The sequence below is a fragment of the Rhyacophila brunnea genome, unplaced genomic scaffold (assembly GCF_057557595.1).
Source record: "Rhyacophila brunnea isolate RB1 unplaced genomic scaffold, BYU_Rbru_1.0 scaffold_2, whole genome shotgun sequence".
Classification (NCBI taxonomy): domain Eukaryota; kingdom Metazoa; phylum Arthropoda; class Insecta; order Trichoptera; family Rhyacophilidae; genus Rhyacophila; species Rhyacophila brunnea.
The window spans coordinates 31,267,359-31,290,242 of record NW_028232859.1 but is presented as its reverse complement, the minus strand read 5'-3'; the positions used below and the strand labels follow the sequence as shown (position 1 = coordinate 31,290,242).

Here is a 22,884-nt window from a genome sequence, read left to right as displayed (position 1 = left end):
ACTAAACTTTTTTAACGTATATAATATAATAATATGGCAACCGGACAAAACAGAACATGACAAAACAGAAAATGACAACACAGAACAGTGATAAAACATAACAGCCAGGGGAAAAATGAAACATTATTTTTTGTGGAATCTATTTAGGTTAGGTTAGGTTTGGTTAGCTTAAGTTAGGTCATTATTTTGTTGTACCTAGTCACCCAATCATTTTGAACATAATATTATATTGATTAAGATGAGATATCCTAAGCTTGCCGGTAACACCGAGTTAAATCCCGTTTATTTGAGGTTTTCTAGCGATTAGGAATGCAGAAATTAGATATATAATTTGATTTATTATGGCGTATTGAAAATCTGTGCTATTATAAATCTATCAACATAATAGAGATAGGACAATTTCAATATTAAATTTATATTTTTCCTGAAAGGTCATAGTTATGTTTATCGTTGTTCTGTTTTTTTGTTAATGTAGTACCTTTTAATAAAAAAAAACATAATAGCATTAAATCTTATAAAGCTAAATAAGAACTTTATTAAAAAAACGTTATGTGCTTTTAAATTAATTTTTGAAAGATAGAAGATTAATAATAGTAGGTAATTAGTAACTGACTACTCGTATGCATATTATTAGTTTTTGGCGTTAAATAGATGCGGCCTAGACCCACTGTGGGTAGGTAGTAGTTCCGATGATTGATTGAAATTACTAAGGCAGGCTTTTATTTGCAGTAACGGTACATCAACTAGTTACCTTCATAAATAATAATATTGGTTTCATAACAAAAACTTCATGAAAATAAAACAACCGTTGCATAAAATGCATTTCTGAAAAAACTTACATGTAAAATGCATTTCACGAAGTGGGTATAATAGATACACTTTTGAAAGTTTTATAAAATTCTCTCTTCAAACATTATTTCAACCATTTTAACTAGGTTATGTCAATATCCCATTGAAATACAAAATCATTCAGTTTTCATACAGTTAATATTTGCGAAGCGGAAATGCATTCAAAAATAAAATACAACCGGTCAAATCAAAACACTGGAGAGCGTTTAAATATTAATAAAATGTTAATGTCCCATGGAAAGTGTTCAATTGAAAATTGAATTATTGCTGTAATAATATATGGCGCTCTGAAAGAGTTTTACATATTTTTTGGGAAAATACAGTATGTAAAAAGATAATATTTCAATAAAAAAAGCATTCATTTTACATATTAATATATTACATAATATTATATATATGTCTGATATTATAAAAGTAAATATAAAGTAAATTATTTCAACTATTAAAAACATATTTAATACCTATTTGTTTCAGTATTAAAAAGAGCACAAATTAATATTTGTTGAATTATTAGAAAAATGAGCAGATTTTTTTTTATTTTTTCCAATAAAATGTTTCAAAACATAAAAGCACAATCTCAGAGAAGGTTCTGATTTTTTTATTTCTTGAAAAATTCAGTAAAATTAATGAAAAAGAGAGTAAAATATTATGAGAAAAAATTTCGTATCAAAGGAAAGTAATTTATCAGTTTTCGCCAAAAAATGTTTAACGACAAAGGGTGTTTACTTTGAAAAGTATTTAACAGAGGTTTTCTTTGTTCGTGTGACCCTTCTTATTTTTCCAACACTCACTAATAAAGTTATAGGATTCCAATTATTGAATTACTTACTAAAGAAATCTCCTTTCCGCCTTGTCAACTGTAATGCCCTTCGACGTGAAATTATTGCTTTTTATCGAAACTTTTTTATATTAAAAGTTTTATTACTATCTTAATGATGTCGTTAAATTTTCAGAATAAGGTATTGTTTTCATTTAATCGTTCTATTTCGATAAAAGTAAAGTTATTTGAAATGAAATTTAAAAAAAAACTATAAGTACATATTATACGAGGGTGGGTCAATAAGTCCTTAGAAAAGCCGACAAGTGGCGCGACTAGTACTGTAAGCGGTTTGTTTTCATGCAGCGGCACTACCGATTCAGTATGCTGCGAAGTTTCAATCAGATTGGTCGGGTTGTTGTGTGTTTCTCGTACATTTAAAAAAAAAATTTGCTTGTGGAAAATGGAAAAATGGAAAATGGAGAAAATTGAGTTTAGAGCTGTTATTAAACATTTTAATATAAAAGGGTTAACAGCAAAGGAAATAAAAAATGAGTTGGATTTAGTTCACGGCATATCTGCTCCTTCACTTGCAACTATTTATAACTGGTTAAATGAATTTAAACGTGGTCGTACATCAACAAAGGATGAACCACGCTCAGGACGTCCTGTAGAGGTGACTACACCAGAAATGATCAATAAAATCCACGATATGGTGTTAAGTGACCGAAGATTAAAGTTGAGTGAGATAATTGAGGTTACAGGGATCTCAAAAGGTAGCGTCATTTCTATTTTACATGACAAATTGGGCATGAAAAAAATTTCTGCAAGATGGGTGCCGCGTTTGCTCACAGTCGACAATAAACGCAATAGGGTGGTGGCCTCTAAAGCCCTGTTGTCGCTCATGCAACGCAATCCGGATGAATTTTTTCGTCGCTTTGTGACTGTAGATGAAACATGGATACACCACTATACTCCCGAGACGAAAGAACAGTCAAAGCAGTGGATTGCGAAAGGCGAACCATGTCCAAAGAAGGCGAAAACCGTAAAATCAGCTGGTAAGGTTATGGCTACTGTATTTTGGGATGCACGTGGAATTATTTTCGTTGACTATTTGGAAAAAGGAAAAACAATAACAGGGGATTATTATGCATCTTTATTGGACCAGCTAAAAAACAAAATTGAAGAAAAACGGCCTCATTTAAACAGGAAAAAAATCCTCTTTCATCAGGACAATGCCCGTGTTCACACATGTTTACGATCAATGGCTAAAATTGAAGAATTGAAGTTCGAATTGGTCGACCACCCACCGTATTCGCCAGATTTAGCCCCCCAGTGACTTTTTCCTTTTCCCAAACTTAAAAAAATGGCTAAGTGGACAACGTTTTTTTTCAAATGAAGAAGTCATCGATCGGAAAAATGCTTATTTTGAGGACCTTCCGAAAACTTATTTTTCTGACGGTTTAAAAAAAATTGAGAAACGTCTAACCAAGTGTATTGAGCTCCAAGAAGATTATGTTGAGAAATAAAAAAAAATACAAAAATAAAATAAAAACTGTTTTAATGCTTTTTTCTAAGGAATTATTGACCCACCCTCGTATAATATGCATAATTATTGATAAAATGATATTTAAAAGTACTACGGATACCTATGTATTTCACCTACAATATAATATTATTATATTATATAATTTGTATATATGTATACAAAAAAGCAATTTGGAAAATAGTTTTTCATTTTTCATAGCATCGATATAAATAGTAAATTATTATAATTGAATTTTCTTATTTAGTTTTTGATAATACCTACATACTATTATTTTAAATATTATATATTACTGTTTTTTGCAAAGTAATGCCCTATTAACGAATGCACCTTTTTTTACTTTCTTGATATAATATAGTGCAATAAACAATTAGGTGCACTGAATATACCAACAAAAATATCAATACTTAAACTTAAATTGAAAATGTTTTGAAATGATTATTTGTATTAATGCATATATAGAAAAGATACCATCTAATTTATTAGAGGTACTGTTAATATTTATTGAGATAAAAATTTTGTTTTTTTTTTTTTTTTGACCATGTCCGATCCTAATAGGATCATATGGGCCTCCACAGAGTAGAGGTTTGTGTTAACAGATTTTGTTTTTTTCGAGAAATGGATGTCAGCCACTTGCTCAACCTCTTAGGTCCATACCCCGACTCACACACAAACTGAAAACAATATGTGTACTTGCCAGACCCAGGATTCGAACCTGAGACCCACAGCGTGATAGTCCAACGCTTATGACATATGATATATGACTATACTGTAAGATATGAATATAATCCCTTACCTGAACTGCATTTTCCTCTGTAGATAATCCGCATTTGCCGCCTACTTCGGCAGGCTTCCTGCCTCAATTCGCATTCGTTCGCATAAGTTCTGCCGTCGGATCCGCATACTGCCTCCAGAGTCAGGGGACAAATTTCTCCGCATCGGCAGGTCGGATTTCGCTGAGCATCTAACTGGCACACTTGTGGCTCTGGACATTCATGGCCATGACAGGGATCTGAAAAATAATATATTTTATAATTATTAAAGAATTTACTGCAGTTAGTTAATTGGCGCCCAAGATGAACGGATGATAGTCTTGATTTATGAAACTGTGGGTCGCTGTTTGAATTCCAGCGTTTGACAATTTCTCAAGATGTGTTTGTATCCAAAGCATGGATGTGATAGTTTGAGGAAGTGATTAACAATCATTTTCCGTAAAAAAAAAGAAAAACTTTTCTAAGTTTGGCCAAAATCCACATCGGATTTAAGATCAAATGGAAATAATATAAGTAACTTCTATCGATGTGCGAATATCTAATACTAATTAAATTTATATGAATATTATTTTAAAGCGTTTATATCCAATTTATGTAGCAATGCTTTATGTTATACAAATGCTATGTATTTTAAATTTTTTATAATCGTGTCTTCATTCTTATTAAATTCTTTTTAATATAAGTACCCATCGATATTTTTGAAAAAAAAAAACATTTAAAAGCAGAATAATTCATATAACTTATCACCGAATATGTCAAAATAGTTAAGAGTACTTATATACAATATATAATATTTAACTATTGATGAGTCGTACAGTGTTTTAAATTTCATCTCATAAAAAATCTTATGAAATCCAACTCTATATTTTCAAATCAATTGAAAAAATAATATTTCCTTAGAATATGTATAGCGATTTTATATTATATTCTGATTGAATTGAGATATTATTTGAATAAATAGCACAAATACGTTTTACAGATATTGATGATTTTTACAATGTTTTTAAAATGTATTATATATAAAATAAAGTGCATATGTATATCATGTAGTTAATCATTGTTCTTTAGATGAGTATATTAGTTTAGAGTACTTTAGTATAGAACATTTATCTTTTAGTTTTAGTATAGTTGATTTAGTATAGTATAGTTAAGAAGTAGTAGTAGTTTTTGTTAAAACACTCAATATTATAAAATAGGCTCATTAAAATGCAATAAAGAATATATAGCATAGTCATATAATATCATAACTCTAAAAACATTTACTGAAATTTATAACCGGTGGCGCTAATTACCCTTAATTACACTGTTTTTAAAATACCGTTCATGTTTTATTGAAACATTGAATATCAAAATATAATGGTTATTGATGTTGCATAAAATAATGAAAGGTACACAATTATGGATAATTCGTTTGTTATATTTTTATTATGATCCTTGACTTGATAGGTAGGTGATAAAGTTTTTACCTACTTTATATTATCATTTATTATATACGTTAGAATCAACTGTATGTACTATCAGTGTGTACCTATTTACCATTGGCGAGTGCAAATGTGCCTGAAGATGCAGAAAAGCGAAACTTGGGTCGAAAAAACTATTCAAATGGGATAGTAAAAAACTTAAATCCACTAGAAAATGAACATTTCATTGTATTAATTTATTAATAGTTTTATACTTGGAAATTTGAATTCATGAATAAAATAAAATATTGTATAGTCCAATAATTAATTGCTAATGAAGTCTTGAAAAACAAACAAATCTTTGCTTACAATTTGCACTTTTGCCTGCAGGTTATAAGGTTTTTTTTAGAGTCATACAACTGGTTTAACTGTCGAAAGAAAATAACAATACATATCATTTCTACAATGATAAACCCAACTAGACATAACTTTAAAAATAATAAAATTTTGTATATTTGTATGTAGGCACCGTGTATTCCTCTTCCCAATTACTTAATGGGGGCATATTTTATCAAAAAAGAGTTCGAGGGTCATATGTTTACCACATTTTGGCTCCATATTTAGTAAAACATAAACTACATACTATAAATCATTGTTTAATATAAGATATTTTTTAAATTATACCTACATCAAGTTATGCCTTTAAAAAAATGAAAAGATACGAAACCAAACCATGCAGTTTCTCGTAATATCAAAGGTGAAAACGTGATTTTGGATTTCGACATACTATAGATGCCTAAGAGAATTTCAAAGAGCCATTTTCTTCAAGCTAACTATATAACGACATCCTAAAAATTACCAATTACCATCATTAGGATGAATTCGGTAGAGATACTAGATGCTGGTATAAGACTAGTGAGTAACTGAAATTATTGGAAACGCGGTGGAGTGTCCATATTATGTTCTACTTCGGGATAGGAATGGAAAAGAAGAAGAATTAATCAGCCTATTCTAATATTATATTTCCGATATATAGAAAAATATTTTATGACAATGGGTGATGTACAGTTATTATTTCATTAAACTATTAAAGTTGCTACCTATATAATTTTAGCATCAGGTTTCTCTATTAACATAAATTAATAATATTAATAATCTTCTGTAAGTTATTAGCATTGGCCGTTTATTGTCGGATAAAACACATATTATATAGTGTAGTAAAACTGTATAAATTAGCGATTTAATTAATAATAACCAGACTTAATAGCATATATTACTAGTCTAAAAAAAGTATTTTTTACACCTTTAATTACATTTTTAATAGCATATAAAATTAAATTTAAATAATTATATGGTATTCATAAACAGTTATAAAATATTCGTCTACATAGCTAACAATAAAATGGAATTAATTACTTGGTGGCGCGAGGGAAGAACACAGAGAGAGGGAGAGGTGGCATTTTGTGCAGATAAAATGCACTTTGCCTCTGCTGCAGTGACGATTTTACTCGTTTTTCAACATTTTTATGTAATACGAAAATTTATTATTATGATGGTTGAGGTCCACGATTAAACGGATGGATACATAATTTTCAAAATATACTTACTTTATTTTACAGATAATAAATTATTTTGAATTAAAGGGATTTTGTTCAAGAACGCCATTTAAAAAAAATGCATTTAGTTGAAATTATTCAGATATATCTACCTTTATCTACCTTTAGAATATACAAATATTAAGGAAAGTCATTTGGGAGAAGATTTATAATAGATTATTTAATCAATCTCTATTTAGAAAGGTGGAATCCCCATTAAATAAATTCTACTACTACTAGGTACTTCATCATGTTCGATCCTAAGAGGATAATATGGGTCTCCACAGAGTGGAGGTTGTATTAACAGATATTTTACGAGAAATGGATGTTAGCCACTTGCTCAACCTATTAAGTCCATACTAACGATATTAATAAATTTTTAGATAAACAAAATGTGCCGAAACCTGCAGCAATGTTTAATAAATGCTAATTTGAAATATAGAAATACATATGACAAACTTTAATCCAATATAATTCATGTAATTAAACATATTCGTGGGTTTGAATCTCAAGTTTAGAAAATTTACAGTTCATTAGAAAACAGAAAGAACGTCAAAGTTCAATGTCGAACCACCAGCTTTTCGGTTGATATCCGAACGTGTTACCAATAAATTAGATCATTGAAGCCGTAGCAAATGTGAGAATCTTAGAGAAAATCCAGTACACACAGATGCTTGACAATGTAAATTGCGTCGATTTAGATTCAACTGGTCAACCGCGTAAATCGCTCGAAGCTCACATGCCTATATAAATTTCAGCAATAATACAAAAGAAATTGCCAATTTAATATAACATGCACATGAATAATCACATAAAAGTCATAATACATATTATCAGATTAACTATCTACTTTTTCTTTCCCGTACAAAAATATTGAATCAAGCTATATAACTTATGAATACAAAATCTTAAAATGAAGATCAGATGGATTACAATGAGAACGAGAATTCAGTGCACAATGGAATACGTCATTGACGACAGCGATGAAAAGGATTATGAAAATGGATAACACGGCAAGAAATTTCACTTCGTATATTAATTAATTAGTTAAATAAATATGTGATTGCAGTATAGTTGATTTCATGGTATGTCTAACAAGCATTTCTCATTATAATTTTGATTAGAAACATCTTTAGGCGGCGATCGATGGTCAATGGTCAACGGATTGTGGAGGCAATAATTATAAAACTAAAAAAATAATATTAATTTAAGCTTGGACATTAAATAAGTAAGTTTTATTAAAAGTTTTAACAAAATAAATATGTATAGTAGGTGCTACACATATAAAAATATTATTTATTTTAAAAGCGCCATGTAACGAGGCAGTAAATTCAAAAGTCATTTCTTATGCAATGCCAATCTTTGTGAGAGCACTTTTTTATGTGTACAAAGGTCGAAAAGGATGGTGTTAATATGCGCAACGTGTATGCATCCTAACATATTGCCCATTAGTGGTTTTGGTTTTATGTGCATAATATTTTAAACTTTGCCGTAAAATATGGATTTTTTGCTCACATCGGCCGCATTCATTTTGAAAACCATGTGGACTTTTTGCCATCGTGATTCCATTTTTTCCATAATTGTAAAAAAACGCGATAAGCTTAAAGCAAAATGTTGTATGAATATATAGATTTTAAACGAATCATTTTTTTACTTGCTCGGTTAGATTAGTATTAATTTTTGTATTATAACTTATTAGTTATCAATTTAATAACTGTGGTTATTTTATATTTAACATATTTTTAAAATTATGGTCGATAGTCGAAAAGAACGAGAAAGAGTTTCCTCCAGATGGACGAGCCAAATCAAGAATACCTTCACACTGACAACGGTCCTGAGTGGCGCCGAATGTCAATAGGGATGGTGTCAAGCCATGGAAAGGGTGTTAGGTGGCCAAATTTTCTAGTTCACGAACCTCAGTCATGACGTCCCGACGAAGAAGAAGGCACAATCATTTTTATTAGAGCACTTACTGTATTTTAATGTCAAACTGCTTCGTAAAAATATTTTTATAATTTAAATTAATTAATAATACAGTTTTATAATATAGTCAATATATTTTATTTTTTTAAAGATTTGGTTGGTATAATATGTAATTATCTACATATTATTATTATAACTAACCGATGCTACTCATTTAAGGATTTATCTATCTGTAAATAGAGGTGTATAGGTATTGCATTTGTATGATCAACATTTATGATAATTTATTAAGATCACTTAAAAACAAAGATTGTTCCCCACTGTATTTTTTATCAGTTAAACATAACATTCTATCAATCGATATGGGTGCAATACCTTATGTATGTATTATTTTTTGAAATATATAAATTATATAATAGAAGCCACCATGGTGGAGTAATACTGGCCCTTATGCTAGTTCAATCCCGTATACGTCAAAAGTAACACGTTATTTATTCAATGTGTGCTTGATGAAAGCACAAATTCGATGGGTTAGGGTTAAGCGAATAAATGAAACTATTCGTTGTAACCTCTACTACACAATAAGACGCCAATTTGCCGTTTTGAAACGAAAATTGACATCTTTGTAAAAACCTATATATAACACAATATATCCACATATCGATTAATCAGTGCTGGTTGCTCTAAAACCGTACAAGTGCTATATTTTTATAAAATAAAACGTTGCCCGATTGGTATTTATGATATAATAATAATTTTAACTCTTCAGCGCTAATACACAATTAGCGAGCTTTAACGGCCCACGTGCTCGTCGTAGGTCAAAATTGAGTTTTTATTGTATTTTCAAGCCATGATCGTGGACACTCCTTAAACGTTGTAGATAATCTATTTATATAATTTTGAAGCCTTATTATCCTTTATAGTTATTTTAAACATTTGATGACTGCATAAAGTATTTTTGTTACATAAAATAGTATTCTTTTAAACCTCTCGCTCTAATGTTTTAGAATAAAGTCATATTTCGGTACATAACTGTGCAGTGGTGTTAAGATTTTTTACGTTTATTAATTTTTAAACACATTTATGAAACCATTAGTATAATTTATTACGAGATAATTTATGTAAAATATTCACGATAAAAAATTATATTGATAATCTCTGTGATCCCAAATTTGACAAGAATTAGGCATTTTATTGTTGATTCTAAAGATATTTATTATAAGCTATGTCTTTGACCATTTAAGTGTGATAAACATCTTATGAATAATGATTGCTTTTTAATAATTATTGACCTAAGAATAAGGTAGTGTTTTTTTGAAATACGCCATTTCTTTTGTTATTCCCTAGTGGTTAAGCTACAACATACGGCCGTAGCCATAAATTGACAAACTATAATTAAAGTAGGGAGTAAAATGATATTAACGCGAGTGTTTGAACATGTACCGTTTGAAAAAAAATAAAAAAAAATTCGGTTAGGTACATGTTCAAACACGCGCGTTAACATGATTTTACTCCCTACTTTAATTATAGTTTGTCAATTTATGGCTACGGCCGTATGTTGTAGCTTAACCACTAGGGAATGACAAAAGAAATGGCGTATTTCAAAAAAACACTACCTTATTCTTAGGTCAATAATTATTATAAAGCAATCATTATTCATAAGATGTTTATCACACTTGAATGGTCAAAGACATAGCTTATAATAAGTATCTTTAGAATCATCTTCAAATGTGTTAATCTTCCCGAATTTTTGAACAATAAAATGCCTAATTCTTGTCAAATTTGGGATCACAGAGATTATCAATATAATTTTTTATCGTGAATATTTTACAAAAATTATCTCGTAATAAATTATACTAATGGTTTCATAAATGCGTTTAAAAATTAATAAACGTAAAAAATCTTAACACCACTGCACAGTTATGTACCGAAATATGACTTTATTCTAAAACATTAGAGCGAGAGGTTTAAAAGAATACTATTTTATGTAACAAAAATACTTTATGCAGTCATCAAATGTTTAAAATAACTATAAAGGATAATAAGGCTTCAAAATTATATAAATAGATTATCTACAACGTTTAAGGAGTGTCCAAGATCATGGTTTGAAAATACAATAAAAACTCAATTTTTACCTTCGACGAGCCGGTCCCCCCTTAAAAAATATTTTAATACATACGAGAAAACTTAATAAACAGAATTTTATCGAAAAACATCTCTATATATATAAAAATCTCGTGTCACGATGTTTGTGGTCGAACTCCTCCGAAATGGCTCAACCGATTTTTATGAATTTTTTTATGTATATTTTTGAGGTATGAGAATAGGTCAACAAGTATATTTCATACCGCTAGGTGATTAGGGTATCTCTATCCAGAAATTTTTTTCTTTTATTTTATTGAAAATTTATTTTTGTATTTTTTTTATTATTTTGCATCAAAAAATACCTATAACCCCAAATTTTTACCTTCCTACCCACACCCTCCCATTTTTTAATCGCGATTTTATTATTTTTGTATGATCAAATTTAACCGTCGTTCGTATTTCAAACAGAACGAAATTATTTATGTTGTTGAATGACAGATGGCGCTACGTCCGAGAAGAATTCAAGAGAAGCGTTGCGTCATTTTGACATTTCATTTGGCATATCACAACGCAGTGCGTGCAAAATTTTGTACGATTTATTTTAATTTATCTATTTTTATGTGCGTGTATTACAGTGTACAATGCCATCGAGACGCAAGGGGGGCAATTTGGGCCGTCGAACGAATAAAGCAACAAACATGCGAAATAGTAGAGCAGAAAGAACAGACGAACAAATCCAACAAGATAACAAAAACGTGCGTGTAAGCATGTCGCAATTGCGTGCATCCCAATCACAAGAGGCACGAGCTGAAAGAAATCAACAACGACAATTGGAACGGAGCCAAGCGCGCCGGTTCATAGTTAACACACGCAGAGCAAATGACCAACAACGCCAACAAGTACATCGAACATTTACATCCGCTTCGTTCCTTCGTCTCGCATTCGAGTACGAGCCAGATATTGAATATTCCGCTCATCCGAAAGTGCTGATTGGTGCTATGGACAAAGAATGTCCCCATTGTCATGCGCTCAAATTCAAACATGAGTCAGCCGGGATGTGTTGCGCATCAGGAAAAGTGCAACTATCAGAAATTGAGATACCACCAGAACCATTGAACGGCTTGCTCATCGGCACGGTTCCAGATTCAAACCTGTTCCTGAAGTCCATTTGCACATTCAATTCATGCTTCCAAAAGACTTTGTTCGGAGCAACAGAAATAGTTCACAATACTGCGGAAAATGGTCAACAATTCCATTCTACGTTCAAAATCAAAGGCCAAGTATACCACAAAGTAGGCTTATTGCTGCCAATGCCAAACGAACCACATAATTTTTTACAAATCTACTTCATGGGCGGTGAGAACATCAATCATGTAGATGCACGTTGCGGCTACAATAGCCTCAATTCGCCTAATGCCAGGCGCATCGTCGGCGAACTGGACGCCCTGTTGAATGAGCACAATGAATTATTGAAATTCTTCAAAGCACACATGCACGAATTGCAAAGTGACAATCACGCTATTGTCATCAATCCTGATAAAACAACAGCTGGAGAGCACGTGCTTCGATTCAATGCGCCTGTTGTTGACGACATTGCTGGAATCATGGTTGGCGACCGCACATCGACGCGAGAAATCGTGATTCGAAGAAGAAACAATAGTCTGGAGTTCATCGCTGACACACACCGTTCATACGACGCTCTCCAATATCCGCTAATTTTCTGGAGGGGACAAGACAGATATTGCATAAACATTAAACAACGAGATCCTGTCACAGGTAATTCATTCATTATGAACATCATTACTCATTTTGAATTGAGAAAATGAATGGTTGATGTTGTTTTGTTTTTATCGGCGCTCATCGTCTACAGCGCTCTATTCCTCTTTCTGTCATATATCCCATCCCCACACACTTACGATACATTCGTTATTTTTTATTTAACAACCAAAATATTCACTAGAAATAATTTATATGGCAGAACAACGTTTGCCGGGTCAGCTAGTAATAATATAATAATATGAGATCCGTTAACGAAATTCATATATTTTAAGTATATCTTTGACTTAAAAAAAATGTTTTTAGAGAATTATGATGACTTAAAATACTCACTACATAATTCACATTAATTCTACTAGTTCTGGTATTTAGTGCTCATTCTATTAGTTATTTTTATCTTGCAGTACATACAATTTTTTGACGAAGAATGCTGTAATAATGATCTTATAGTATTATCTACTCACTCTAGTGGTAAATGAGAAAACTGGCTTATACGAAAATCAACTTATTAAAATAGATTAGGTTTTCCAGTAAACCCTAATCCCAAGAATATTTAAAACCACTGGCCGCCTCTGAGAGCAATGTAACATCATTAATTTAATTAAAACATATCAATCTGACATTAATTATTGCTACTGTCAAATATTATTTTAAACATTATAATATAAGTAGGTAGTTTATTATAAAATCGCAATAACCATTAAACTATATACACATATATATATATATATATATATATATATATATATATATATATATATATGTGTGCAGTGACTCTTATAAAAGGCATTGAAAAAGATTGGATGTCATAAATTTATGAATAAGAATTATTGACGGTGATGTAATAATAAGATACATAATATCCATCGAATAATAGATTTTAGAAAACAAACAGGCTTTATAAATTGATGTTAGAATACATAATTCTCTTAAATTACGTAACGTATTTTTGGTTACATCACTGTATCATTATTAACAGTGTTTAAGTTGATTATTAAATGTTGTGGAGTGTAATTATTAAATAAAATTTATTAAACATCTATTCAATGATGTAATATTTTATAATGTTTAAAAAATATTACAAATGGATTATTAATCAATATATTTTTAGATATACTGATATATTCGGTTTTAAAGAAGTTAGAAAAAACATTCTCTAACAATTTAAGCCTAATTATATTACAATGAAGTCGAAAAAATTCATAGACTTAATATGTTGACGACTGCATTTTACAGTCCGTCAGTCAACACTACTACAGGGAAAAAAATGTTAAATACTAATGTTTCGTAAGACTTCTCTTGGTATAGTCAAATAATTTGTTGGAATTTTACATAATTTGTTGAAAAAAAGGCAGACTATTCAACACAGCGTCTGGATTGCGTTAGTTGTGGATTAAGGTTAATATTTAAATAATATCTGTAGTGATATTTGTTCATTTGCTACTATTTGATACAAACGTAGAATTAATTCAATGCTATATTTTTATACTTTTATGACATTTAGAAATGTACAAAAACAGCAATTTTACGAATTGTAAGATAAGACTAGCGATATACAACTTACGGCTTTTTTTTTTTTTTTTTACAGAATAGTAATTTATTTTTTGGAAAAAAGCGACAAAAATGTTTTGAAATATACGATTTCTTCAAACCGAAGCGTGTTTTCAAAATTATTTTGTTTTTATAATGTTTATTTATCGAACGAAATAAATTTCACCGTTATGCGTTACAAAAGTAAGAAAAGAAATATATTCTTGTAGGTACTAAACAAAAAATATGTTCAATTTTCTTTTGTATTAAATGATGTCATTTATATGCATGAATTTATCCGTGCAAAAAACAAAGAAACAAAAAATTTACATTCGTACCAGAAAAAATACTGGAATACATTTTGAAACACATTATGACGAATTCAAAGAACCACGATAACATTTGTTCAAATATATAATCCAACATACTTCGCCTCAGGACAAAGTTCTTATCGAAAAATAATTTGGTTTCCCGTATTGATTTAGGCGGTGAGTTTTTCCAGAGTCACCTGCCCTTTCCCACAGAGTCATTTCCTTTCAAAGGAAAACTGCTTCAGGGGCCTTAGACAAGTCTAATATTATTTGCCGATAATACAATAAAAAGTGAAGAGTTGTTAAATTCGAAAGGAAGCATTTTTGTATCGCAGCCGTATTTTTGTTACCCCAGAGCGGAACCAGCCGAAATGACAGGCGGAAGGCGGGAAATATGTAATACAATTAATGGAAAGCACCACTCTCCTCATATTATTAACTTATCGATTTCATTTCAAAATTATTTTCTCTTTTACTTTTACTTCTACACAATATTTTTGACGAAAGCAAAATATTTGAGTGTTGATACCATTTGCGAAGAGTGACTTTTGGAAGTAGGTAGGCTATGGGAGTTATATTACATAGGTAAGCACTCAGTTAGTAATCAGTTATACTTCCGAGGTTAAGAAGATAATAATATGATATTGCTATTGATGGATACACTAATGTAAACGTAGAGCAATATCATAGAACGAAGAAAATAGATGGAGTTAGTTAGTTTTCAGAATTTAATTAAATTCTGAACAAAACAAGCATGAAAGATGCATACATAATAATTGCAAAACACCTCAGATATATACTCAAATAATCTTTGAGAAAAATACCCGACGAAGCTATGACCATCAACTAGATTCGCGTCTATATAATTTAGATTAATTAAGAATATCAATGTGGATGAATAAAAAAAAAGTTTAATTGTAGGCAGGTATAATGTACTTACAATTATTTCAATGTGACAAATATTAAAATATATGAATTTAAAGGCGTAGAAAAAACTTTCTTGAATTAATCTTAATTTTAATCATTTTCTGGCTGATAAGTCTAGTGCAATTTTTCGATTTGTTGCGACAATTTTCCGGAGATGTCACGATGTTCCGAAAATACATTACATTTACGTACAGATTATTGCAAAATTTATAGATGTCAGTCTTAACTAGATCTAGAGTTTGATTAATCTCCTAGTAAGGAGTCTTGGCTACTGATTGGTAGTCTATGTAAAATTGAAATACCATTTTTTTTTGTTAGATTTACATTTTTAGAGTTACTTATGTTGACGAGTGATTAAGGTTATTAACCATCTTTATAAAAACACAGTTAGTTTTTTTTATGATGCGACAACATGTTTAAAAGTTAATTGTATACTTTCAATATGAGATCTTCAAAATAGGTTACTACACTCACTAGATGCAGGATTTGGTGCCGTGATTAACAGCTTCAGAAGCAAACATTTTGCTACTACTCTACCGTAGGTGTTTTATTTTCATACATTTTATCAGTATTAAAAATATGTATTAAAAAATACAAAAACACAATACAAATGGGTGATTGTTTTTTTTTTTTTTGCTGTACGCATTCCTGTATGAAAGCAATTTAAAAAATGCCGTAATATAGTACCTACACGGCTTGTCGATAAAATTATGTATGAGAAAAACTCTTGTGTGTTTTAAAAATACAAAGTAACGCTTCATAGGGCCTAGCTAAAGTGGAAAATAAAGTACCCCAGGGATGCAAAAAATGAGTGATGCCTTCAGTTCCAGCCTATTTTGCTTAGATACGGTCATCTGGGATCTGTGAGTGATCCATCAAAAGTAAATAAAATATATGTATGTGCGATGGATTTTATCCCCCGAAGATGGTGAATATTGATAAAGAAAGGCAGTACCGTATTAAATTTTCAAGAAATGTTTGAAGAAGATGAGTGCTTTTCGCTCACCTCAAAATATCATATCCTTTTCTCCTGGGATTTGGATAACGGAAGCTTCCAAGATTATCGAAATATTATATTCTCGATTATTACGAACGCTGATAATATGATGGATAAAATCACATCTACAAATAGTCATTTTATCTAACATGATATTATATTTTAATGTAAATGATGAAATGAATGAATAATTTTGAAATTAAGAAATAATATTAATAATAAGTTAAGATGTTATTTCTAAATTTCATAAAATCATAAAAAGTGTTACCGTCACCAAAATAAAAATCTTGAAAAATTTAATAAATGTAATGCTTAAATATCAAAAAAAAATCCTTGGATATTAGATGATCGCTGAAAGTTAATTTATAAGTGGTTTTACCGATGGTGATTCAGTTGCCAGAAGACGTAGGTCACGGGTTTGATCCCACCCTAGGCAAAAAATGCATGTTCTTATTTAAACGACTGTTTGATCCCAATCTAAATAATTAAAACAAGCAGTCATATTTCAACAAAATAACTATAATAATAATTAATCATATGTTATATATTGTATTGAAAATTAGATTAAATATATAAGCTGATACTTTAAGACCATACATCAGTGAAACGGCAAATAATTTTCAACTATTGGCGCGACGAAATTTTGGACTCGCTGGCAATCGGAGAGAGAACGTTGAGCTGGGAACACGTCAATTTGTTTCGTGATGGCGACGGGGGTATTAATTCTTAAATCCTGTAAAGATTACCAAAAACGTTACCCATTTACTTGAAAAAGAAAACATGTCAATGAATATATTATTATTGTTACTAATAGAACAATAAACAGAATATTAATGGACGCATGTTAGATTTATATGACAAATTATATTTCGTTCGGCATGCGTTATTTGCACCTGCGACCCGCAATCTGAGCCACGATCTTTTTAGACCATGCCTCAACTGAGGTATAGCCTTAAGGAACCGATTTAGTTTTGCGTACAAAAGAGTCAATGTCGAAAAATATACCTATTATAAAATTTATATATCACAGAATTTTTAAAAAATAGACATAATATAATATATATATATCTAATATATAAAAATTAATATTTGTGTGTTTGTGTGTTTGTTTGTTCGTATTCAATGCGCAGCCATACCGTTCATCCGATTGCGATAAAACTTTGTAAACTTATTACTTGCACTTGCGGGAAGAGTATAGGCTATACTAATATATAAAAATGAATGTCTGTCTGTCTGTATGTCTGTCTGTCTGTGTGTCTGTCCCGTATGCGTTCCTATACCATTCATCCGATTGCAATGAAATTTTGGTAAGTGGTTGTATGCATACCCATAAAGGTTTCTGAATTAGAAAAATCATCATCTTCTTCTTCTTCTTCATTATATTTTCTTTTATTCGTATGGTTCCTATACCATTCATCCGATTGCAATGAAATTTTGGTAAGTGGTTGTATGCACACTCATAAAGTTTTCTGAATTAGAAAAATCATCATCTTCTTCTTCTTCTTCATTCTATCTTCTTTTATTCGTATGGTTCCTATACCATTCATCCGTTGCGATGAAACCTTCATCAGTTGTTGTGGTAACACCCGCAATGGTTTTTGAATTAGTACAACCATCTTCTTCTTCTTCTTCTATTCTATATTCTTCTATTCGTATGCGTTCCTATTCCATTCATCCGATTGCAATAAAATTTTCGTTAGTAATTGTGCCAACACCCGCAAAGGTTTCTGAATTAGTACAACTATCTTTTTCTTCTTCTTCTTCTTCATTCTATCTTCTTTTATTCGTATGGTCCCTATACCATTCATCCGATTGCAATAAAACCTTCATCAGTTGTTGTGGTAACACCCGCAATGGTTTTTTAATTAGTACAACCGTCTTCTTCTTCTTCTTCTTCTATTCTATATTCTTCTATTCGTATGCGTTCCTATTCCATTCATCCGATTGCAATAAAATTTTCGTTAGTAATTGTGCCTACACCCGCGAAGGTTTCTGAATTAGTACAAACATCTTCTTCTTCTTCTTCATTCTATCTTCTTTTATTCGTATGGTCCCTATACCATTCATCCGATTGCAATAAAACCTTCATCAGTTGTTGTGGTAACACCCGCAATGGTTTTTTAATTAGTACAACCGTCTTCTTCTTCTTCTTCTTCTTCTTCTATTCTATATTCTTCTATTCGTATGCGTTTCTATTCCATTCATCCGATTGCAACAAATTTTTCGTCAGTAATTGTGCCAACACCCGCGAAGGTTTCTGAATTGGTACAACCATCTTCTTCTTCTATTCTATCTTCTATTCGTATGCGTTCCTATACCATTCATCCGATTGCAATGAAATTTTGATCAACTGTTGTGCTCACGCCGCAAAGGTCTCTGAATTGTTACAACTATTTTCTTTTTCTTCTATTCTATCTTCTTCTATTTGTATGCGTTCTTATACCATTCATCCGATTGCGATGAAATTTTGACCAGTTGTTGTGAGCACGCCCGCGAAGAGTTCTGAATTAGTACAACCATCTTCTTCTTCTTCTATTCGTATGCGTTCCTATACCATTCATCCGATTGCAATGAAACTTTGGTGAGTTGTTGTGCCCTTGCCCGCAAAGGTTTCTGAATTACTACAATCATCTTTTTCTTCTTCTATTTGTATGCGTTCTTATGCCATTCATCCGATTGTGATGAAATTTTGACCAGTTGTTGTGCGCAAGCCCGCGAAGGTTTTTGAATTAGTACAACCATCTTCTTCTTCTTCTATTCGTATGCGTTCCTATACCATTAATCCGATTGCAATGAAACTTTGGTGAGTTGTCATGTGCATGCACACGAAGGTTTCTGAATTAGAAAATCATCTTCTTCTACTATTCGTATGCGTTCCTATACCATTCATCCGATTGCGATGAAACTTTTGTCAGTTGTGTGCGGTTTCTAAATTATTATTATATAACATACAAAGTTTGTTGTTTGTTTGTTCCATCCAATTTTGATTTTTTTTACTACATATTTATAACATTAATAACGTTTTCATATTTTGGATTCGATTTTAATTTAGTGTTCTTATGTTTGACCTTTACTCCTATTATAATTATTTTCATATTGCCATATTGTATTACACAGATATTTTAATATTAAAGAAATAATTACCTCTTATTATTTTTCAAATATCTAAGATAAATATAACCACGAAGCGACCCCGTGCGAAGCCGGGTACTTCAGCTAGTATATTATAATTAAGAATTATTCTTTCATTAGTTAATAATATTATCACTCACCATTAATAATGAAAATACAATGTATGTTTATTATTGTCATAAAGATATATTATATTTTATATCTTTATTATATTTTTTTCAATTATTTAGCTTAAGAAAGTTCAATTAAAGAAACTAACAAAAAATAGTAAGATAACAGATATTTTGTTAGAAATAAATAATAATGCTTTATTAACCTTTTAAACCATATTTAAAAAAATTCGTGGTTGATGTTGAATAGCTTGATGATTTTAAATTGGTTTTGTACTAACAAACAAAGGTAAAACTAAGTAGGTAACCGGATATTCCAATGTTATAATTTTACACAAACACATATGAAAATTAACATTCACTACTTATCGCATTGGAGTATAAATAGGTACTGACTAGATCTGGCGCAAATATAATCTATATTAATGTAATTATTATTTGACTTAAAATTAACAGTAGATAGCTCTAAAGCCTATATGAACCTTATTTTGCCATGGCAACGAGAAGCCTGCATAGTAGGGGCCACCTCAATAATCCGAAAATTTAATAAAGTAAGCCGCCCTCGTCCGGCTCCCAGGGTGGCTCGTTATGAAAGGAATATGAAAATTAAAGCATAATAATATTCAATATGAAATTCGCAATAAATTTTTGGCTTTAATCATTTTGATGTTGGCAAAAAACTATAATTTTATTAATCGTTATTTTGGATTAAAATTGATAATAATACGCATTTTAAACAGTAATCAATTTATAATAATATAGGTATACAATTAAAGGAAATATGTAGTAGTAGACATAATCAAGTATTGCGCGACAATTTAGCTGATTTAGCCGATTTAATTTTTGTGACGAACAACATATGTCACGGCTTTTTCAAAGATTTTTTTTCTGAAATTGTTCCTACATTTTCACATAATTTTGAAATAAAAATATTATTGTGAAGGTAATATCAGTCTACCTACTTCAATATTAAAGATTTAACTAAGTAGATACTTAAAAAATATTTAATTCAATTCTCGGGATTTGGAAATTACATCCAGTATTTTCAAATTTGTATTAGGTACCTAACTGAATATGTTCAGTAATATTTTTTATACAAACTTTAGAATCTTTTATATTTATCCAAAGAGTGGTGTTAGTTATTTATTATTACATATATTAGTTACGACCACAGACTGTATATTTAAAACGTGTCGGTCCCTACCTAATGTACGTGTATCATGTTGTAATTCTATAATATACCTCGTATGTAAGAATAAATCAATTTGCACTGTTCGGCGATATTTCAATATATTACAATATGTTATTCATGTTTAGTAAATTTTCTCATTTCAGTCAAAGTCAAGATAAAGAATTAGTAATCATTTCGTACCGACGCTTGACCACTTCATGGCGTTTGTAATACCTTTTCTGTATTGTGCATTGCAAGGAATTCACTCTAATTTAATTTTCATGCAAGCCAATATTAATATTTAAAAATAAAATATACTTTAAAGTACTCACATAATATGTAATATTTTCTGTACGTTTAGTAATAATATGTAAATACTCTATTATAGGAGGTAATTTTCTTGCTAAGAAAATACAGTATTTTTGTTCATCCTTTCTAAAAGTTTATGTTTATTGGCAATAAAACAAACATGTCATCTCTCTGAATAACTTTACCAAGATGGCACCTGATTTTGCAATGACATGATTAAAAATGAGATGAAAATGAGAGATGATGGTTAAAAATGGATTTGATGTTATTTGAAAATAAACCTGCTATATTTGTTTGCTATCAAAAATTACTCGCATATTTAGTAGACTTTTTAAAAACACTCAAAAACGAGTGATCTAAAATTGTGAGTGAAAAAATTTAGAGTTGACCACTTTTGAAAATTACCTCCTGATTTGGTTATCATTTTTGTCACACACTATGATGCGTAAATACCTAATTTGAAAAAATAAGATTAGAATATAATAATATATTCCATTTTAAATAAGTTCAAGCACCATTAGTATTTGGTTTCACTATATAAAATATTAATAATCGTCAAATTTTAGAAGAGGAAAATAAAATTCGTTGGTTTTTCAATGATGTTTTGTTTCCTTCTATTTTTATATTCTACGTATTTTGCTGTTTGAAAATTTCATTAATGCAAAAATGAAAACAAAATGAAAATTTGTATTCAGTATATCGTAAGTATCTCATATTATTTTCAATTCTTATTAATATTGCCTTTGAAATGAGAAATTCGAGATTTTAATAAAACCCAATATCATATAGACGTAGCCGTACTGCTTGTTGACGGGTCTTGTAGCAATAATAAAACGGCTGCTGTCTTTGAGGCAATATTAAAAATATGTATTTATCGACTCAAAGATGTAACCTGCTTGTTGGTGGTTATCTACCGATCGGCAAGCTTACAAAGCGGGTGCTGAGGTTTGACTAACGACAAAAATGAAAGTACTTCCTGTGTAATATAAGCGCGCGGTGTGCGTGAAAAGGGGAATTCGACGATTTTTGACTAACGACAAAGGGCCTCTTTTGATTACTGCCACCAATTCGTATAAACATGTCATAAGTCACAGTCTCGTTTTGAATATCAAAACATGTTTCTGATTTATCGCACTTCCTCTGGCTTTCAGTCAAAAAAAAAAAAAAAAATACCAGGCACATACATAATTCAGGAAGCACGCGCCGACCCGAGCGAAATGGTTTTCGCGCCCTCCGAGGCCATTTTCCGTTCAACACAAATATCCGCTTCCTTCACACCCCTTTTCTCCCGCCCAGGCTTCTAGTGCTCCCTGCAATCGCGCTCCACATGACCACGTTCTTTGCCAATCATACCGATCCTAGTAAAGTTATGGTAGCAATGCTGAAAAAATATAACTCGATGAAACGTCAACAGACAACATTTACTCAAGGGTTAACGCGAGCATCAAATACAAAAATACCGCGCATATTCGGTTTGATATATGATATTCACTAAGAAGTTCATACAATATAATATATTATATGGGGTTCCTAAAATGATTTAGAATTTCTATATCATATTTCCTTATATACTTTTGTTTTGAATTGTTTGTAACGAATGAGAAAAATCATATGAACATGTGTAAGAAGGGGAATAACCATCAGCTAAGACAAATGGATGAGTTCAGCGATGGCATACTCGACAAAGTCAGGA

The 22,884-nt window shown here is 30.7% G+C and overlaps 1 protein-coding gene across 1 annotated transcript in view; it reads right to left on the bottom strand.

The window, feature by feature from the left end:
• Positions 1 to 22,884, bottom strand: part of LOC147072187 (agrin-like) — a 411,557-nt gene that overhangs the window by 142,660 nt on the left and 246,013 nt on the right. The window contains exon 5 of the mRNA XM_085947184.1: positions 3,949 to 4,164. Coding sequence (XP_085803310.1) covers positions 3,949 to 4,164 — 216 coding nt within the window. The remainder of the gene's footprint in view (positions 1 to 3,948; positions 4,165 to 22,884) is intronic.